This window comes from Phasianus colchicus, chromosome 5, assembly GCF_987193195.1.
Source record: "Phasianus colchicus chromosome 5, bPhaCol1.hap1.1, whole genome shotgun sequence".
Taxonomy (NCBI): domain Eukaryota; kingdom Metazoa; phylum Chordata; class Aves; order Galliformes; family Phasianidae; genus Phasianus; species Phasianus colchicus.
The window spans coordinates 27,205,746-27,223,593 of record NC_143440.1 but is presented as its reverse complement, the minus strand read 5'-3'; the positions used below and the strand labels follow the sequence as shown (position 1 = coordinate 27,223,593).

The following is a 17,848-nucleotide window of genomic DNA, read 5'->3' as shown; positions in this document are numbered from 1 at the left end:
GGGCCGGACGGGCGGGACGCTGCGTGGGGGCGGGCGGTGAGCGGGGCCTCCCCGGGCCGCCGGCGCCGCAGGAACGCCCGCCGGGCGGGAGGGCTCCGCTCTCGATTGAGGCTGCCTGGCGGGGGCGGCCGCTATCGCCGTCGTCGCCGTCCGCTCTGCGGCTCTCGGCCCCGCGCCGCCGTCATGTGGAGAGCGGCGGTCGCCGCCAAGGCCCCCGCGCGGGCGCTGTGCCGCGCCCCGGCGCGCGGGGCGGTCAGCGTGGCCGTGACCCCCCCAGCCGGGCTGGCGGACGAGCGGGTGGACACGCGGGTGGCGGGGCTGGGCCCGGGGCAGCCGGTGACGCTGCGGGCGGTGGTGTCCGACGAGCGGGGCTGCCTCTTCCAGTCGTGCGCGCACTACCGGGCGGACGGCCGCGGCGAGCTGCACCTGGGCACGGACGCCTCGCACGGCGGGGACTACACCGGCGTGGAGCCCATGGGGCTCTTCTGGAGCCTGGCGCCCGCGGGCATGGAGAGGCCGTACCAGCGGCTCGTTCCCCGCAGCACCGGCACCCCGATGAAGGTGGAGATGTTGGTTCACCGGGGTCACAGCCGGCCCGGCGCCATCCACGGGCCGGTGATGGCCAAGGCCGAGGTGGAGAGGTGGTTCACGGCCCCCGGCGTCAGGAGGATCCGGCTGAAGGAGGGCGGCGTGAGGGGCTCCCTCTTCCTGCCGCCGGGTGAGTGGGGCCCGGCCTCTGCCCGGAGCGGGGGTCAGCCGGGGCGGCCGTGTTCCGAAGCAAGAACCGAAGGCCGCCCGAGGACGGTCGCCTCTCGGGGCGTCTTTGGTCTCCTGGGGACGCTGCTCCGTGCTGGTCAGCGGCACAGGCGCGGGCAGGTGCCTCTGGCCTGGGAGGAAGCTAAGCGAGACAAAGGCTTGTAGTTTTCCACGCCGCTGCTCTCGGGTTGGGAGTTTCTGTAGGTTGTGTTTTTTTTCCCTGAACTAGCAGAACCCGTAACGCTCAGGAAAGGTGATGGGCTTTGACCGTGTGAGTCTCCGGGCAGGATTTTATCCTGAGGATTAAGTTTAAAAGGCATTTTTTCTCCCCGCAAAGCATATGCTGATAAGCAGAGCCACAGAGGAGACTCTGTAATAAAGTATTACAGTTCTGTTATGCCAGAGCTAACTAAGCTACTACTTCTTGCTAGGCTGCTAGTTTAGCAAGTTCTGTTGTACTGTGTATGAATACAAATAGTTATCTGAAGAAGCTCTGCCTGTTCTCCCCGTGCGATGGCTGTGTTCTATGAGGTGTGACATTCCGATGGGCTGCTGCTGTTGCTGGAAGTTGAAACCTTACACTGCTGGCGGTGTTGGAATGCCTCAGGCATGATTTAAACTTCTGTGTTCCACTGGCTGTTGTACTGCGAGAACTGCCATCTGCATTGCCTCTGTAATTGCTTGGTTCTGCAAATCCTATAAGCGCTGCTACAATTATCAGGGATTAAAATCTTGGTGAATGATTTCCAAACCAATTATCTTTATTAACCATTTAGGTACGGATCCAAAGTCTGCTAAAGAAGGAAAAAAAAAAACCAACATAGATTGGACTTTGAATTTTGGATCAAATGTTTAGTCAGCATTCTGAAATATCTAACACTGAGATGTGGCTGATACATCCTGCCTTAGAGAATGAGCCAAATTTCTGCTGAGCTCAGTGGAAATCCAGAGATCTGCAATCTGGAACTGTATTTTTCCCTTCAGAAAGCCTGGTGTTGTAATATTACAGAAAAGTATGAGATCATTGCTTAAATGATGCTGGCACCCTTTTAAATAAAGGATCCAGTTACAACATTACCACCATATCTTTCTTTGCTTCAGGGATTGTTGAGAAAGGAACCTTAAAGGTCAACCATCCTTGGTAAAAGTGAGATTACGTAAACGGGTTTATGCTGCAATTATGATATGAAAGATATTTCTAATTTCAGTTATAAAGTTACAGGCTGTAATCTTTTTAAGTAGTAATAAAGTTGTCTAGAAAGTTATCCTGCTTTTTTGTGAACTGTGGAGAAACTACACTTGGGCTTTGCAGGCATTCAGGAAGGCAGTTGGGTGTCCTTGGCTAAGTTGAAGGTTATCTTCATGAAAGAGAGAAACGCAGTCCCTCTTGACTGTGTCCTGGTCATACATTCTCACTAGAATGTGTAGGGGTGAGAAATAAAAGAATGCTACTGTTTTTCCTCTCATACAGAATATTGAACTTTAATGAGAAGTTTTAGAACTGACAAAGAACCCAAAAGCATGTTTAAGCACTTTTCTAACTTCTTTTGGGTTTTGTTAGGAGGTTTCTACCATCTAACATGTCTTGCCCAAAACTTCTTTTTTCAAGCACCTTGAAATATCGGAGGTCTTTGTAGCATATAAATAATGACAGAGGCTTAATGCACTCTTGCACAAACGGGTACTTTTTCTACTGAGAGCTGTGATCTGGGTCTGAATCTGTCAGTGGTGACATCTGGTGGCAAGGCACCACACCTCCCCAGATTAAACAAACAAACAAAATACCTGGGCTCTTTATGGTTGCAAGAGCCTTTAACACAAAATCTGCTAGCATAACAGACTGAAATATAACAACACAACCTTCACTGCAAAATCATGGTTGCTTGAAGTTGTGGTTCTGAAAATCCCTGTAGTTTTACAGGACAAGCACATATATGCATGTTTATCTGTACATCAATCACACACACCTAACTACACCTACCCGGCTCTCAGTTTTAATCTGTCATTTCACACTTGCAATAGCAATTTGGCTGCTGACTGTGACAGTGCTGATGCCGAGATAGAGGGAGTGAGTTGAGCTGATTTCATCCTGCAGTGGGTCTCTGCTGTGCCTTATTTCGGGGTTTGTATATCCTTGGCCTTAATGCTATTGCCTCATTACGCGTCATCACGTGTTTTCACTTTGCTAATTAAGGAATGGCTTCTTTGTGGGTAAAAGAGCTGATTTGAAGTATGATTGTTCTGAGGGTGGGAGGTTAAGATCGTTGAAAAATACACTGAGAAAACAGTTTTTTTAACAAAACGTTTAGCTGTTCACTTACTTTCACAGGAAGCTCAGAACCTGAAATAGCTGATGTCAGACACAGCACCAATCTCAGCTGAGCAAATGGAAAATTTATGAGTAGTTATAGAAAACATCTAATGCTTCCTATATTTTGATTTTCAAACTTAACTAGATACTTCCTAGAGTCCTGTTTGATAACTTGTGCTCTATACCTCTTCTCAATCCAGGGGATGGCCCCTTTCCAGGAGTGATTGACATGTATGGTGATGAAGGAGGTTTGATTGAATTTAGATCCAGTCTCCTGGCTACCCGTGGTTTTGCTGCTCTTTCTCTGCCATATTTTGACTTTGAAGATCTGCCTAAGGTCATGAAAGAATTTAAACTTGAGTACTTTGAGGAGGCAGCTAGATTTCTACAGCGTCACCCAAAGGTGAGTGTAAGGAGAGATCTCTCCAGACAAGGAACTAGGGAAGATTTGGTAGTCATGCCCATGTGATGGCAGTGATTTTCTTGGAATGTCTTTGGGCAAATTTAGGCCCCATAATGGAAAAAGTGTAGGTCCTATGTAGGCAGCTATGCGTATCACTGCAGAGTGTATTTCTTCCACCACAAGCAGGCTAATAAATAAATGCACACTGGAAAATTGACAAATCCTGATCACGAAGACAATGAAGTGCTGGAACAACCTTCAACAGGAGCAGTGGTGATGTATGTATGTGGTGTTGTTTGTGGGGTTTTGTTTGTTTTAATGAAAGCAATTAGCTTACGAGAGAATGGCACAGCACTATACAGTGCTACAGATGAATTGATTTGGTAACTTGAGATGTTCCTTTGTTTTAATTTCCAGGCTAGAAAAGGAAAAGGCTGAATACATATCTAATTCTCAAATGTCATTTGTGAGATGACTTTATGTGCCAGGGGCATATTTTGCAATTGACTGTATTTGAATTTCCCGCTACCTGTTTGGGAGAAAATATTTGCAAAAAAATATACAGTGGTTGAGTTCCAAGTGATTGTAGTTGTTGTTCCTAGCACAAATGTGATACCAGTGTTATTTTATGGTGTTTGACATTTATTATTGGCTCTGAAGAATAAGACACCTGGGAGAAGTCTGGATCCAGGCTATAGCTTTCCAACAGGTCACATCAATAATTAACTTTTTTTTTTTAATAACAACTTCAAAGACATTTAATGGTTAACCCTATTATAACATATATTTATTCTTTTCTTCCTCTCTTCCCCGCAACCCCATCTTAATCTGAAGGTGAAGGGGCCAGGAGTTGGAGTGATTGGGACTGGGAAAGGTGCAGAATTAGCACTCTCCATGATCACCTTCCTACCAGAAGTAGTGGCTGCTGTCTGTATCTCCGGCTGCAGTTCGAACACAGTTGCAGACCTCCATTATGGTGAGATAACTCTGCCTGGGCTGCGTTTTGATATGAATAAGGTCAGCGTTTCTGACACTGGTGTATTTGACACTTTTGAAGCTCTGGATGACCCAGCAAATCCTGCCAATTCCTCTTGCACAATCCCCATAGAAAAAGCAGAAGGTCACTTTCTCTTAGTAGTAGGGGAAGCTGATCGTATGTGGAAGAGTTCCTTATACGCTGAGCTAGCAATTGGGCGCCTACGCCAGCATGGGAAAGAAAACTTTGAACTACTGAGTTATCCAGGAGCAGGCCACCGAATCGATCCTCCTTCTACTCCGTTTTGTCAGGTAGCTCTGGATCGTGTTCTGGGGGTGCCTGTTTTGGGGGGTGGAGAGAGCAAAGCGCACGCCTATGCCCAGGAACACTCCTGGGGAAAGATTCGGGAGTTTCTGCACTTGCATCTGGGATGAACACTTCAGCACCTGTAAGTTGTTGCTGCTGAGCTTGAGCTGCCAAAATGATTGGAGAATTGGAGGTGTTGACTGAGAAAAGGTCTGAAATATGAAATAGCCAAATGACAGTTACACATATAAATCAAGACAGAAAGGGATTGATTTGCACTAGCCCAAGTTATTTTAAGTAGGTATGCAGAAGAGAAATGAAGCGATAATAAGTAGTCTGCACTGTAGTACAAATTTGAGTCTGAACTGGTCATGCTATCAAGAAACAAGTGTCTGAAGAAAGCACTTTCTGATAGGTGCTTTCTTGCAATTTATGAATCAAAGAACTTCACTGCCAGCCCGTACCCTTAGAAATGAGAGATTGTTTTTCACCTGGGAGAACATTGGCAACCTGTGGGCCATGAACTTTGATATCAAAATGATGAATGATTCTGGCTTTGAGTCTTAGGTTGTCTTAGCCTAGAACTTTCTGATTTATAGCCATACACTTTGGTACTTTGGATGTGTTTTCTACTTGCACAAAGCTGGGGATCTTTATTTGTAATAAGTTTCTTATACATTGGCCTGAAACGGAAGTGGTCTTCTGTTGGAAACAATCTTGCCTCTTTCCAACAACAGCTATGCTTAAACTGAGAAAGTGAAGAGTACTTCCATCTATGGAGGAAGGCAGCACCAGTGGTGTCCTGTATTGGGGATGTAACCATCTGTTCCTATAATGCCTTGGGTGGGCAGCTGACTCTTGGGAGCATCGAAATTCTGTAGCGTAGGACAGTTAAATGCAGTTATACCATCTGCAAATCTTACTTCTCTCATTACTTGTTTTAAATTATTAACACTTGCTGTTAAGCTAGAGTTTAATTACGTGTGGAACTCTCTGTTAATGATGTCAAGAGATGCTGACAGCTGTTACTAGGAAGGAAGGTGAGAGACAGAAGAGCTGGCAAGTAGAAGACTGTAAGACAGGTTGTAAAAAGCTGTCCTCTTGCAGTAATGATCATAATATAAAATAATACTAAAGAAAAGGGTAATCTAGGATTTTATGACCCAGGCTGCCTGAGATTGTTTTTCATCCTAATTAATCCTAGTACCTAATTGTTCTCCACCATTTAGGTAAAAAGAAACAATTTCTTCCCAAATGACTCTTGTCTGTTACGAGGATCTTGCCAATGCTGAAGGCCTATTTAATAAGGGCTTCTACTGATACAATTCTCCTTCCAAGTCAGACCTGTTTCAGAGCTGCCCAAAAGGAAACAAAACCGTCATAAACGATAGTGAATTTTGCTCTGCTCTCAGGGATCTTTTCTCTCCAGTTGACTATTATTATGGTCAGGCCTGATTAGCTTTCTGCAACTCATATTACTCCTTATCATTTGAGTGAAGTCACTTGTTCTCCACACACCATCACTGCCAGTTATTTATCCATACACTCCTTACAAGATAAACTTCATCCACTTAACTCCAGGGAAGATGTCCTCGCACCCCACCTTCCTCAACTCTCTGGCTGAAGAGCCTTTGCAGAGTCTTATCTGATGCTCGGACCTCCACTCATCCTGGCTGCCCCAGGAGTCCCACAGCACACCCTGATGTGCACCCTGAGGCGCTGCTCATCCTTACTGCCCTTCCTTTCTTCCAAGTTGCAGCTATTGAGAAAAGGGTTGCGGATAGGTTTCTTGTTCTGTCTGTCCTTGCCACATGTATCTTCAGCAGCTGGAGCTCCCGGTATAAATGCCCTCCCTTAACACTTGTGACCCGCTCAGGATTGATACCTGTCTCCATACTGCAGTCTGACCACAGTACAGCAGTTGCTGTGCGGCACTGCAAGCTGGAGACTCAGAAACGAAATGGACAAAAATAAACCCAAACCATAACAGGTAGCTTAAAAGCCTCCAAACTTTGTTTCAAAAGATCAAACCCTTAAAGTAATTCAATATTAGATATCATCAGATACCTGCGATTTAAAGACAAGTAAAGTACTTATTTAAAAGCAAGGCAGCGTGAGAATTAGACACTGTGTTTTGAGTAGCTCGTGTGTTTGGCAATGAGGTTCTTTATTTCTCCTCCCTCGTTTAAATGAAATGGCTTATTTTACTGCAGAGATGCTTTGATGGACAGATCAGGATACTCCTGAACATAACCATTCACTAGACGGCTCGTAGGAAACCGACCAGTTTTTGTACTAGTGTTTTGTATTTCACACTGCTGCTGCGAGACCAAAACTACCTTACAGACACAGCAAAGACAGGCGCAGCTACTGCCCGAAGCGTGCGTTAAGCTGGGTGCCCGGCTCACGTATTACTTACATCGTTTCGCACGCCTTCCGCGGCAGACGTCCCGTAGCGTTCCTCCGATGGCTGGATCCACCTGATGAGCTGGGCGTGGAGGTGCCGCAGGAAGGAGGCCAAGGCAAGGCGGGGATCCGGGCCCGCTTTAGGAGCCGCGGCTGAAGGAGCGCGGGCAACAGCCGGGGGGCGCCGGCCCGGCACGGGTTGTCATCTGCCAGTCGCTGTAACCGTCACCGCGTGGTTTTAATTCAATAAAAAGCGCACGGGGGCGGGGCGCGGCCTTTCTGTTGTCCGTACCGGGGCCGGGACGGGGAGAACGCAGCCCTCGGGCCGGGGCCGGTCGAGAGGAGCGCGGCAGCCCCTGCGCCGCGTCCCACAATGCGTCGCGGAGCGCCCCCTACGCGACTTCCGGGCCGGGCCCGTGCGCGGCGGCGGAGCTCCGCGGTCGCCAGGTGTGGCCGCCTCCGCGCTCGGCCCCCCGGCCCCGACGTGTCCGCGGCGCCGCGCATGCGCGGGAGGCGGCCGTGCCATAGCAACCGGAGCGTCGACGGTAGCAACGGCGATGGTGGGTGCCGTCGGCGTCGGGCGGGGGGGGGGAGGCCGGGCGCGTGGGGAGGGCGGCCCGCGGCGCCGGTCCGCGGGGAAGGCCGGCGGCTCGGGGAGACCGTGCTGGGGCGTCCCCGAGATGCGGCGGCGGGGGGCCGCGCTCCGGGCCGAGAGCGAGCGAGGCGGGGCGGCGGCGGTCCCTCAGCGCCGTTCCCGAGCGGTGCTCGCGCGGGGCGGGCCGTGCGGCCTCACCGTGCCCGGGGAAGCGGGGCTCCGGGCGGCTCGCAGCGGCGGGAGCGGCGGAATCCCGCCCGCGGCCGCCGCGGTGCCGCCGCGTGAGAGGCGCTCCCGCCGCTCGTCTGTGGGGCGGCGGCGTCTGCAGCGCCGCACGGACGGGCCCGCTTTCTCCTGCCGGGCGGCTCCGACCCGCTCCTGGATGCCGATAAATGGGTGCAAGCGAAGGCAGCGCCTCGCTGGTGTCTTGGCGGGACCCAAGCTTGTACATGCTCGGTGTCAGCACGCCCCGTGCCGAAGGACCTCTTTCTGAGAAGAGAAATATTTCAACTGTTATAGTTTAAATACATTTGTCTTCTGCTAAGATGCTGTATTCCTTGTTCCTGGAGCCCTGATGGCGGTGTCTCAGGTGGCCGCTTCGGCCTCCGGTGGCTCTTGAAGCTTGTGACTTCCTTTCATCTCCATCCCTGCGGGAGGCTGTTCAGCATCCATCTGGGGATCCCGAAAGCAGCCTTCTGAGGGAGGCTTCCCCGTCAGCCATAGCGCCTTCTGCCGCAGGAGGCTGCTTATCTAGGGAAATTTCCAGTGCACTTCAAAGAGCAAAACAAAGTCATTGGCGCACGTTCTCTTGATAAGCCCCGTGCTGATTGTTTCCGTGCACACCTGGTTCTCAGCTTTAAATCTGGCCTGGTTTTATGCATGGGTTTGGGACAGCAGGAGGCTCTGTGAGGGACTGAGGTCATGCCCCCAAATAGTACAACAGTTGGCTAGCAGAATTGTGGAAAAGTGCTGGAAACTTCCCGTCTGAAAAAAGAAACAACTGGAAGCCACTTGGCTTAGCTGTCACACTGCTATGGCTGCTAATTGGAGTCTCAGGAAGACTGCTGGAGCTGGGGTTGTGTTCTGAGCAGGAGGTGATCACTTGGGTTGGCCTGCAGGCACCAAGGAGGCTGTGCCGTGGCAGAAGTTCACCCCCTGTCTGCAGCTGGGCCTGGAGCTGGCTGTTGTGTGGGACAGACAAGATGAACTCAAAGTCCTCGGTCTGGATGGATCTAAGCTGTTGCTGGGCATTCTGTGCCTGCAGCTGTTCTCTTGGCAGCTGTCATGGGTCTTGTCTTTTACCACTGAGTCCAGAACTTTCAGTGGTCTAAAGTATCTGGCATTAAAGCTTTGTGACCTGAGGTGAATTCCCCTAAGATTTTTGGCAGTAGTTTCTTAGTTTTCTTTCTTTTTTTTTTTTTTTTCTCCTTTTTTCTTCCCCCCTCCCATTTTTTGGGGGGATCTGATTACTAGAAAAGCAGCCATGTGTGGTTGTGCTACACTGGATTTTTTGGAAGGAGACTGTTGGTCAGTACTGGTGGGATGTCAGTCTCTGGAGCCCTTTTAACTTGAAAAATGTCATTGAATGTGTTTAGGATACATCAGTTTCTCTTCACACTACTGTTATGGATATTGCCATTTGGTTGTAATGGGACTGATGTGAGGCAGAAAAGTTGGAAGTTGTGGCACTGTTGCTCAGTGAGTCGATGAGCCTCCTATACGAGCACTCAGATTGTTTTTAACTGAAAATGTATGTGTTCATGTTACGTGATTTGATGACAAAATTGTTAGAAAAAAAGAAATAGACACATTTCAGGTTGCTCTTGATTTTGGGGAAAAGAAGAGGTATCTTCTTTTCCCCAGTGAATTCTAACAGGCTTTACCATTCTGTCTGTTCGCACACTGGCAGATTACTAATGCACAGTAATAGTGTGTTTTCATAAGAGTGTCAGACCACATTTTTCAGTGCAATAATTTCTAATGCCCTTGAATTCAGTTGAATTTCACTGTCAGAGGTGACAGTGCCCAGATTATGCTCCAAGCTGGGCAAGCGAATAAAGTCAGTAGAATAATGTACTCTCATAAATCCAGCTTATTACTTCTGAAAATGCTTCCGAGTTCCCCAGAAAATAAAATGAAGAGCCACTCCAGGAGTTGTAGCTTCTTAGTGTCAGCTAGAGGAAGATCCTGCAGGGAAGTGGTGGAAGAGGGGAGAGCAGCAGGACAGGAAAAGAAAAAGGGGAGAAGTGAAGAAGCCAGCTGAAAATTTGCAATGAACATTCATTTTAATTTGTTTGTTTTAGGCAAAAGCAACAACTATCAAAGAAGCTCTAGCCAAATGGGTAAGTAATAAAAGAGTATCTAGCTGCTTTGCAGTACTCAGTGGTATGGATTTGTGCTATATTTAATAATATTTTTTCAGGCTTACAGTAACAAATGTTTGCTAGAAGTTTCACAGAGTAAACATTCTGTTCCTATTATCGAATAATAATCAGTTCTGTTGGATTTTCTGTGTGGTCTTGCTAAATTGATATGTCTGGAAAAGATGAACCTCTTTTGCTCTCTCACCTTATTCTGCTGAATACGCATTGATAGAAGGCCTGAGGCTACAAAGAAATTTAAAGTTGGAGATGCCATATGTTGCATTATGCCCTGTTCATTTTACCCGAGTACGGTTCTTCCCACAGGGTGAACAAGTATGAAACACTGACTGTACTGAAGTCAGTGAACCTTCTGTATTGGCAGGTAGTGCTGTCCCTCACATTGTCCACTGTGCAAAGCTGAGTTTCTTACTTGTTTTTAAAGTACTGTTTTAATGTAGACATCATTCAGTACCTTCAGTATTTCACATTTTATTTTCACCTATGTTGGTGTACCCCACAAACTTCACTCTTGCTCTCTTAGTTAGATTGCAACAGCTTACAGACGTTTCTATTACTAGAGATATGAGCTGAGGGTTTTTTTTTTTTTTAAGTGCTTTCCTTCTCCTCTCTCACTCTTTCTGCCCTCCGAAACCTGAACTTCATGTTTTCTGTTAAAGATTTATTTTACATTTGCTCCTTTCTCACGTCTCTCAGAAGTAGTAGATCCATGTCAGCAAGTTTCCAATAATGTTAACTACAAAGTGCTGAGCGCGCTGTTCTGTTCATGTTGTTTTGGAGGAGGAAAATTTTCCCTGTACTGCTACTATTCTGTGTCTGTGTGACTTATAACATTGGATCTGCTGTTGTGTTGCATTCCAGATGTATTTCTTCCCTTTGGCATAAGGGTTTACCTGCTCTCTACAGTCAGAACAAAATGAATTAAATCAAAGCAACTTTAACTTGGCAATCAGGTAGCCTGTTCTTAAAAAAAGTGCTGTTCTACCTGTGGTTTCTCTGTGCTTACGGTGGTATTCCATCTGAGGTTTGTTCCAGAGGTGGGTGGCAGCCTGGAAGAATCTTCTTTCTTGAACTGCTCGCTCCCCACCACAGGCCATGTTAGGAGCTCCCTCTCTGTTCTGTTTTACGAGATAATGTAATTTTGTCTGTTGGTTTAAGGCGACTGTAACATTATAAGCCAAGGCTAAATGCAGATAGGGACAGGGTCATCCTTGTTGTTAGAAAATTGAAGTTTCAAGTTTGTGTAGTGACTCAGTTTGAGCAGTTCACCATATTCTAGCAAAACGTGTGGCACACTTGTTTACTAAATTGCTAATTATGAATAAAAATACTATCATACTGAATTTGGGCAGAGGTTGGAATATTTAGTGAAACATGGCAACATAATGCTCTGTTAAATTAAGTTGCCTGAAGTATTTTGGGCACGTAGGACAAAATGATGTCTGATCTTGTGCTGTACTATTCTTACATGTTTCTGGGAAGCAATTAATTTTCTTCTCAAGTAAAGATATAAAAGTGACCTCAACTCTCACTTTTCATTAGCTGCATAAAAATGGGGGAGAAAACAAGACTCCTTGTTTTGAAAACAGAACAGATTTCTCCTTTGTTAACAGACCTCCAGTCCTCCCACTGAACGCCGAGTGAATCGACAGAACGTTCCTTTTGTGCTGTCAGGGAAGCAGCTGTCACAACTGGTGTTACTGCTGAAAAAGATACTCGGTCCAAGTGTTGAGTGGATAATTACCATCACTCCAGAATTTTAAAAGATTTCACAGAGTATATTTTTTTAATAAACACACCCAAATGCTGCAGTTACGACAATTCTTCTAAATCTCTGAACTTTACAAAGTATTTAATCTAGAAAATCGTCAACTTTGGTTGTAAATAGAAAATCTATCTTCTAATGTACTCTCTGAAGCGTGAAATCTTCCACTCCTTTCTAATGACTAACTAAAAGTGATTTTTTTTGTTGTTGTTGTTTAGTGAATTCTGTGAAAAACAAGGATTTATTACTTTCTTTACACTACAACTTATCTGATTTCTAATTGGCCTTTGATTCAAAGGTGGAATATTGTCAGTCCAGACACTCAGAGCTCTCTCCTCTCTGTCCTACACTGTTGGTTTTTTCTTTTCCATTTTTTGTGAAGAGTGTAATCAGTTTCTCTTTTCACGTGTGTTCTATAGGACGTAGAGCTGAGTTGCAGGCTTGAGGCTGGGCGCCAGCTCCACCTCAGGGGAGCAGCAGTCACAGCTCCCATTTCAGGAGAAGGAATACATGGGAGCTATACAAAATGGTTAAAGCCGAGGAAAGATTTGAGGAAAGTGCTGTTGAGATTTCCCCCCAGAATGCACTCCCCTGCCTTCTGAGTTTGTGGTGTGAGTTGGGTGTCAGTTCTCAGTTTTCTGAGTGAAGAGGAAAGGAGATTTCAGTCAGAGATTTTAAGGATGTGCTTCTGCTACATAAGCTTCTGGCCCTAATTGAGGCTCCCACATGTCAGTCTTCACCGTGATTCAGAGTTTCAGACCTCCAGTTATTCTCAGTTTCTTTTCAGGAGAGGACACCTGAATTAATTTGATTAAATGTAACCCAAATTTAAAAAGAAAAAAAAGAGTATTTAATGTGTATGTGCTTTTAGTATCTTGGAACTAAGCTACTCTTCCACTCTTTATACTGCACTAGCAGGGCTCTTGAAGCACAGTATTCAAAATGCTTTCTCTTTTCAGCTATTTATTTTAGTAGTATATTGGAATTACCTCTGTAGTAATTACATTCATAGGAATGTTATAGTACAGCAGTTCTTAGTGATTTTTGTGCAGTGAGCATATTCTTTACCTTCTCTTTTCCTTAGGAAGAAAAAAATGGCCAGAAGGCTTCAGAGGCAAAAGAAGTGAAACTGTATGGCCAGATTCCTCCTGTTGAGAAGATGGATGAATCTCTCTCCACTCTTGTTAACTGCGAGTAAGTTAAGCTAAAGACAAGTTGGAAACCAAGCATTCTCTTCTATTTGTACTAATTTGGTTAACGCGCCCAAATGGCAACATGTAGTGGTATGCAGGTTATCTAATTAGCTCTAGGTACCAAGTCAGTTCAGCTGCTGTTTAGCTGAGAAAAATGTAGTGTCGTCTGTGTAAGTGATAAGACAGAGAAAAAAAGAGATGGAGCCAGGACTTTCCAAAAGAAATTAGAACTGCTTCAGAAATAAGTTTCCATGCACTTGTTAAGGCTATGCTTAAAAAGGTCATCCCGTATGTGAAGTTAGTAACACGTGGTACTGTCCTAGAACTAAACAAAGTCACAGAAATCATGATATTTGAGAGAAGAATGGACAGATATGTCTAGCGCAGTGGTGGTTAGGTGTGGAACTCTTCTAATATAGTGATCCCTTTTGTTCTGAGAGTTGATTGTTCTTGCTTTTAAAGGAAGCTTTCATTGTCTACAAACTGCATTGAAAGAATTGCCAACTTGAACAGCCTAAGTAAGTGACAAACCAGTGATTATAATCGTTTTCTAGTTGTGTGGATAGGAAATATACTACAATTTGTAATGTGTGTCTAGCTTTATACCTTTTCTTATCTTTTTTAACTTCTTCCTCTTAGAAGATTACAATCGACTTTAAAATTATCAGTCTTCCTGGAGAATGCATGTTTAGCAGTAAAGACGTACTAAAGCATGTGTCTCTGTGCAGTCTTGGCAGTTGTTTTGCTGTGCAAGCTTACTAAAAAAAATCCATCCAGAAGTAGCTTTGTAGTCTCCAGTGGGCTTGAGTTATGATATTCAACAGTAATTGATTCTAGAATGATTTAACAACTAATTTCCACATTGATATTGGAGACAGTCTGCAGTTCAACAGCATAATAATTGTGGCATAGTCTGTTGCTGAGGTCACAGTGTTGGGGGCCTGGCTGGAATCTGGAGGCGAGACAAAATAGAACTTCATGGTCTGTCTCTTTAAGGTACAGAATATGAGGAGCTCACAGTTACTATTGCCTTCCTTGAGAGAAATCGATGCTTACAGCAATGAAAAACCATCAAGTAATTATTACGTGTTTGCTTTTGTTCATTGCAAAAAGGATTCTGAGAAATCCTCTTAAGCGTCCAGCACTATTTTCAGATAGAAAAGATTAATATTAGTGTGCACATGTGATATTGTAATCATGCTGAGTAGGTAATTCTGTGTAAATGACCACACCTCATTATCCATGCACTTGAGGAGGATTTAGATGATAGCATGATAGCAACAAGTGTCAGATTTCTGTTTAATTGTGTGCAGATATTTCTTGAGGAACTTCTTACTGCTTCTAAAATATTTAATATCTCAGTACGAAAGAACAATAATAGCAGTTAGAAATGACTTGAAGGTGTGATGTTTTCTGCAGTCTTTCATTTTTGTGTTTGTAACTATCCTCTCATCTCTTAGGAATTTCTAAAGCTAGTGCAGACTTGTACTTTCTAAACATGTGGTAAAGAGAGAATGAGGGTAGCCGGCTAGTCTCTCTCCTATGGATGGGGAACTGTAGGGATAGTCTGGAGAATATTAGCTGTAGCTGACTTTAGACTTACTGATGATGAGTTTTCATATTTTGAGCCATGGCAATGTGCTAAGCTGTTGCATTGAAAGAGAAGAAGAATTCTGACTGTGCCTCAACTTTTTAATCCTAACTACCCTTTCTGTTTTAGAACATCTGCCAGTTATGGTTTCATCCCTGCATTCCTGGAGATAGAACATACAATTACCTATTTTAGATCAGCCTCTAATCTTTATCTGTAGCAATCTCCAGCCACTACATTGCTATCTATGCAGCTTGTTGCTACTGGACTGGGGCATTCATTAGTCTCACCATTAGTTATTGTAGTTATTACTTATTTGCTTGTTTATACCTGCAAGAAAGCTTATGTGAATAGTGAAAAGGAGTTTTCTGGAAAGACTGCTATTTTGTCATAGCTTTGAGTTACACTAATATTACACTAAACTCCAGCAAGAGTAGCTCACTTCAAAAGCTTATTTGTCTGAATTCTAAATTAAGCTGAAATATTTCTTATCAGACTTCTGTCTGACACCTTTGTATGCTACTTCTGTACAGCCTTAAAATGAGATTAGAACAATTTTATTTTTTAACCTGGAAAAGAAAGGGTAAGAACTATGTGAAATCAAAGCTAGCAAGCTAACAGTTAGAGCTCAGGTGGAAGATGAAATTCTAGGGTTTTTTTCAGTATTTATGTGGACTGAATTTCAGTAGGTAACCTACAAATGAACAACTCTGTACTTGTGAGCACATTTCTGGGTTGTCCTCTGCATCAATTTCCAATCATCGTCAGTTTTTATTTCTGTTGTGTCATTCTTTCTTAAGATAATCTTTTTGGAATGTAGGTTTTTTAGGAGTATGGAGTTTTACCTGAATTATAACATCTTCTTACACTGAAGAAATCACTTATGAATGAGAAACTTTCTGTTATCTATTTCAGAAAATTTGAGGATTTTGTCTTTGGGAAGAAATAATATTAAGAACTTGAATGGATTGGTATGTGCATCTTAATCTTAACTCCTTACTAACCAAGTGGAGCACTATCCAGGATGTGGGATAATTTCCCCATGTTTATAAGTCTTGGCTGAATTTTATTCCCTAAATTTTCATTTTATTCTACCACAATGGTATGCTTACTCTCTTTCATATTATTTCTGAATTTTCAGATAGTTTTTGTTCGTTTGTTTGCTTTCGTGGAGAAGATGGTGGCAGGTCTGAATCTACTGGGCATAGGAAGAATAGTTGTGGAAACTAGATCAGTTTTATTATATCTGTATTATATCTGTATTAAAGCAGAATATTTTTTCAATTAACTTTGTTAAAAATAAATATAGATATTATTTTCTTCCTTCTCAGATATTGCGTGTTTCTCTTGCAGAATATTCCAACTTAAAACTATTGCCACCTCCAGAGGTGCCATTATCTCTTAAGCGTAAAATGAAATCAATTTATAATGACTGGTTTATAGAAACACTTTTTTTCTGAGGGAGTTATAAAAGCAACTACAGGACCAAATATACATGCACTTGAGACAGACCATTCCCTAATACTGCATAAAAACCCCTGTGAAAGAATTGCTGAATAGCAGCCATTGTGTGCACAAACGGCCACATTTGTCTCCTCTGTCCCTATGCCTTAAGAAGAACTGCTGTTCCTTCTCTTATTCTAATACTGTGACTTTTGACCTCCTAAATACATTTCATATCCTTTGCTTTTATTCCCATGAGTATTTGTAATACTTAATTAGAAACCTGCTTAAAAGGAAACGAAGACCAACATATCTTAGTATTTTCTTACATGAGATGACCTGCAGGGGTGATGAAGGGAGAGTCTGAAGAATAAGGACTTACTTTCACTTACCTGAGTAGCTCTGTCATTTTCCAGGAAGCAGTTGGAGATACGCTAGAAGAGCTGTGGATCTCGTACAACTTCATTGAGAAACTGAGGGGTATCCGTGTAATGAAGAAGCTGAAGGTTCTTTATATGTCCAATAATTTGGTGAAAGACTGGGGTAAGCCATTCCAGTCTGTTCTGCAGCTTCCTATGGATTATGGTGAATGCATGAATAAGCAAGTTAAAAAATAGTTCTCTGTGTTCTGGGGCTTAAGTTTTACTGATAAGCCTGCAGAAGTACGCAGAATCCCTAAATGTTTCATGCAAGAAATTAAAAATAGGAAATTGAATTTAAATTCTAAGCCCAATGGAGTTTGCTCTTTGAATCACCTTGCTTGGACTTCTTTTTATACCTGTTCCTTAACCTGCTCCCAGTTCAAGTCCAAATGATCCCTATCTGTTTGTATCCCAAGCTATTTATATGTGCACAGAGTTTGAAAGGAAGGTTTGGTGCAGATGTACTTTCCTTGTTCCATAATCTGGTTGGTGTTTTCATATTTATGCTTGCAGCAGAGTTTGCGAGACTGGCAGAGCTGCCATTATTAGAGGATCTGGTGTTTGTAGGCAATCCACTGCAAGAGAAATACGCCTCTGATCAGAAGAACAATTGGATTGAAGAAGCAACCAAACGGGTGCCCAAGCTGAAAAAGCTGGATGGTGAGTTTGGGGCATGACGCAATTGATCTAAGTGACAAGAAGTGACAAGCTTAGTAGAAAGATCAGGGAAATAAATTGTAACCTCAAAAACTCATTTGTGCAATCTTGCACCAGCTGCAGGATCTTCTGAAAGGTTGTCCACGTGGTGTGTAGCCCACAGGTTGGGCTTTACTCTTGAAGTTATCCAACTAAATAGTTTTAGCACGTCACTGTATTCCCCAGAGAAGTGGCTGTGGCACTGAGCTTGGGTTGCCAGAGATCAAAGAAATGCAAAGCATCAACGCTCTCAGACATGTTCTGATTTTAGGGTGGTCCTGTTTGGAGCCAGGAGTTGGACCGCAGCAGGAAATAGAATTATTTCCTCTTTCTGACAGCCTGACTCTTTCCTAGTTTTGATAGTCCAGATTAACTTTCAAGCAGATCAGCATTAACTGTACCTTCCTCTGCATAATCTCTTCATAAATCTGTAGATTTTCTTATCTTTTCTTTTTTTTCTTTGTAGGTATCCTTGTTATTAAACAAGAAGAAGATGAAGAAGGAGGAAACTGATGAGACTTTTGTGTTGGGCATTTAATAACTTAAATATCTCCAGATTGCTCAGCACATAGAACTTTTATATAAATGTTTGTTTTGAAGAAAA

General features: G+C 44.1%; 2 protein-coding genes across 4 annotated transcripts; both read left to right on the top strand.

Annotated features, from left to right (window-relative positions):
* Window positions 1-147: 147 nt before the first annotated feature.
* On the top strand, window positions 148-7,427 carry LOC116229235 (acyl-coenzyme A thioesterase 5-like). Its single transcript, XM_031593581.2, has 3 exons — window positions 148-718; window positions 3,268-3,470; window positions 4,305-7,427. Exons 1-3 carry the CDS (start codon window positions 184-186, stop codon window positions 4,878-4,880), a joined length of 1,314 nt encoding a protein of 437 aa, XP_031449441.2. The 5' UTR covers window positions 148-183; the 3' UTR covers window positions 4,881-7,427.
* Window positions 7,428-7,585: 158 nt separating this feature from the next.
* DNAL1 (dynein axonemal light chain 1) lies at window positions 7,586-17,848 on the top strand. 3 transcript variants are annotated; one of them, XM_031593584.2, is made up of 8 exons: window positions 7,586-7,718; window positions 10,057-10,095; window positions 12,984-13,093; window positions 13,555-13,610; window positions 15,599-15,654; window positions 16,543-16,669; window positions 17,062-17,208; window positions 17,711-17,848. In XM_031593584.2, the coding sequence occupies exons 1-8, from the start codon at window positions 7,716-7,718 to the stop codon at window positions 17,755-17,757; spliced, it is 585 nt and encodes a 194-aa protein (XP_031449444.1). In that variant the 5' UTR covers window positions 7,586-7,715; the 3' UTR covers window positions 17,758-17,848. The 3 variants fall into 3 exon arrangements, with proteins under 3 accessions (XP_031449444.1, XP_031449445.1, XP_089997192.1); XM_090141066.1 differs by lacking the exon at window positions 10,057-10,095 and having other exon boundaries at window positions 7,607-7,718; XM_031593585.2 differs by lacking the exons at window positions 13,555-13,610; window positions 15,599-15,654 and having other exon boundaries at window positions 16,527-16,669.

Bases quoted from the DNA above. Each gene is read 5' to 3' on its own strand.
- LOC116229235 (XM_031593581.2), top strand. From the start codon at position 184: ATGTGGAGAGCGGCGGTCGCCGCCAAGGCCCCCGCGCGGGCGCTGTGC. The intron at 719-3,267 runs GTGAGTGGGGCC...TTCTCAATCCAG, and splicing joins CTCCCTCTTCCTGCCGCCGG to GGGATGGCCCCTTTCCAGGA. The intron at 3,471-4,304 runs GTGAGTGTAAGG...CTTAATCTGAAG, and splicing joins TTCTACAGCGTCACCCAAAG to GTGAAGGGGCCAGGAGTTGG.
- DNAL1 (XM_031593584.2), top strand. The intron at 13,094-13,554 runs GTAAGTTAAGCT...TTGCTTTTAAAG, and splicing joins TCCACTCTTGTTAACTGCGA to GAAGCTTTCATTGTCTACAA. The intron at 13,611-15,598 runs GTAAGTGACAAA...TATCTATTTCAG, and splicing joins TGCCAACTTGAACAGCCTAA to AAAATTTGAGGATTTTGTCT.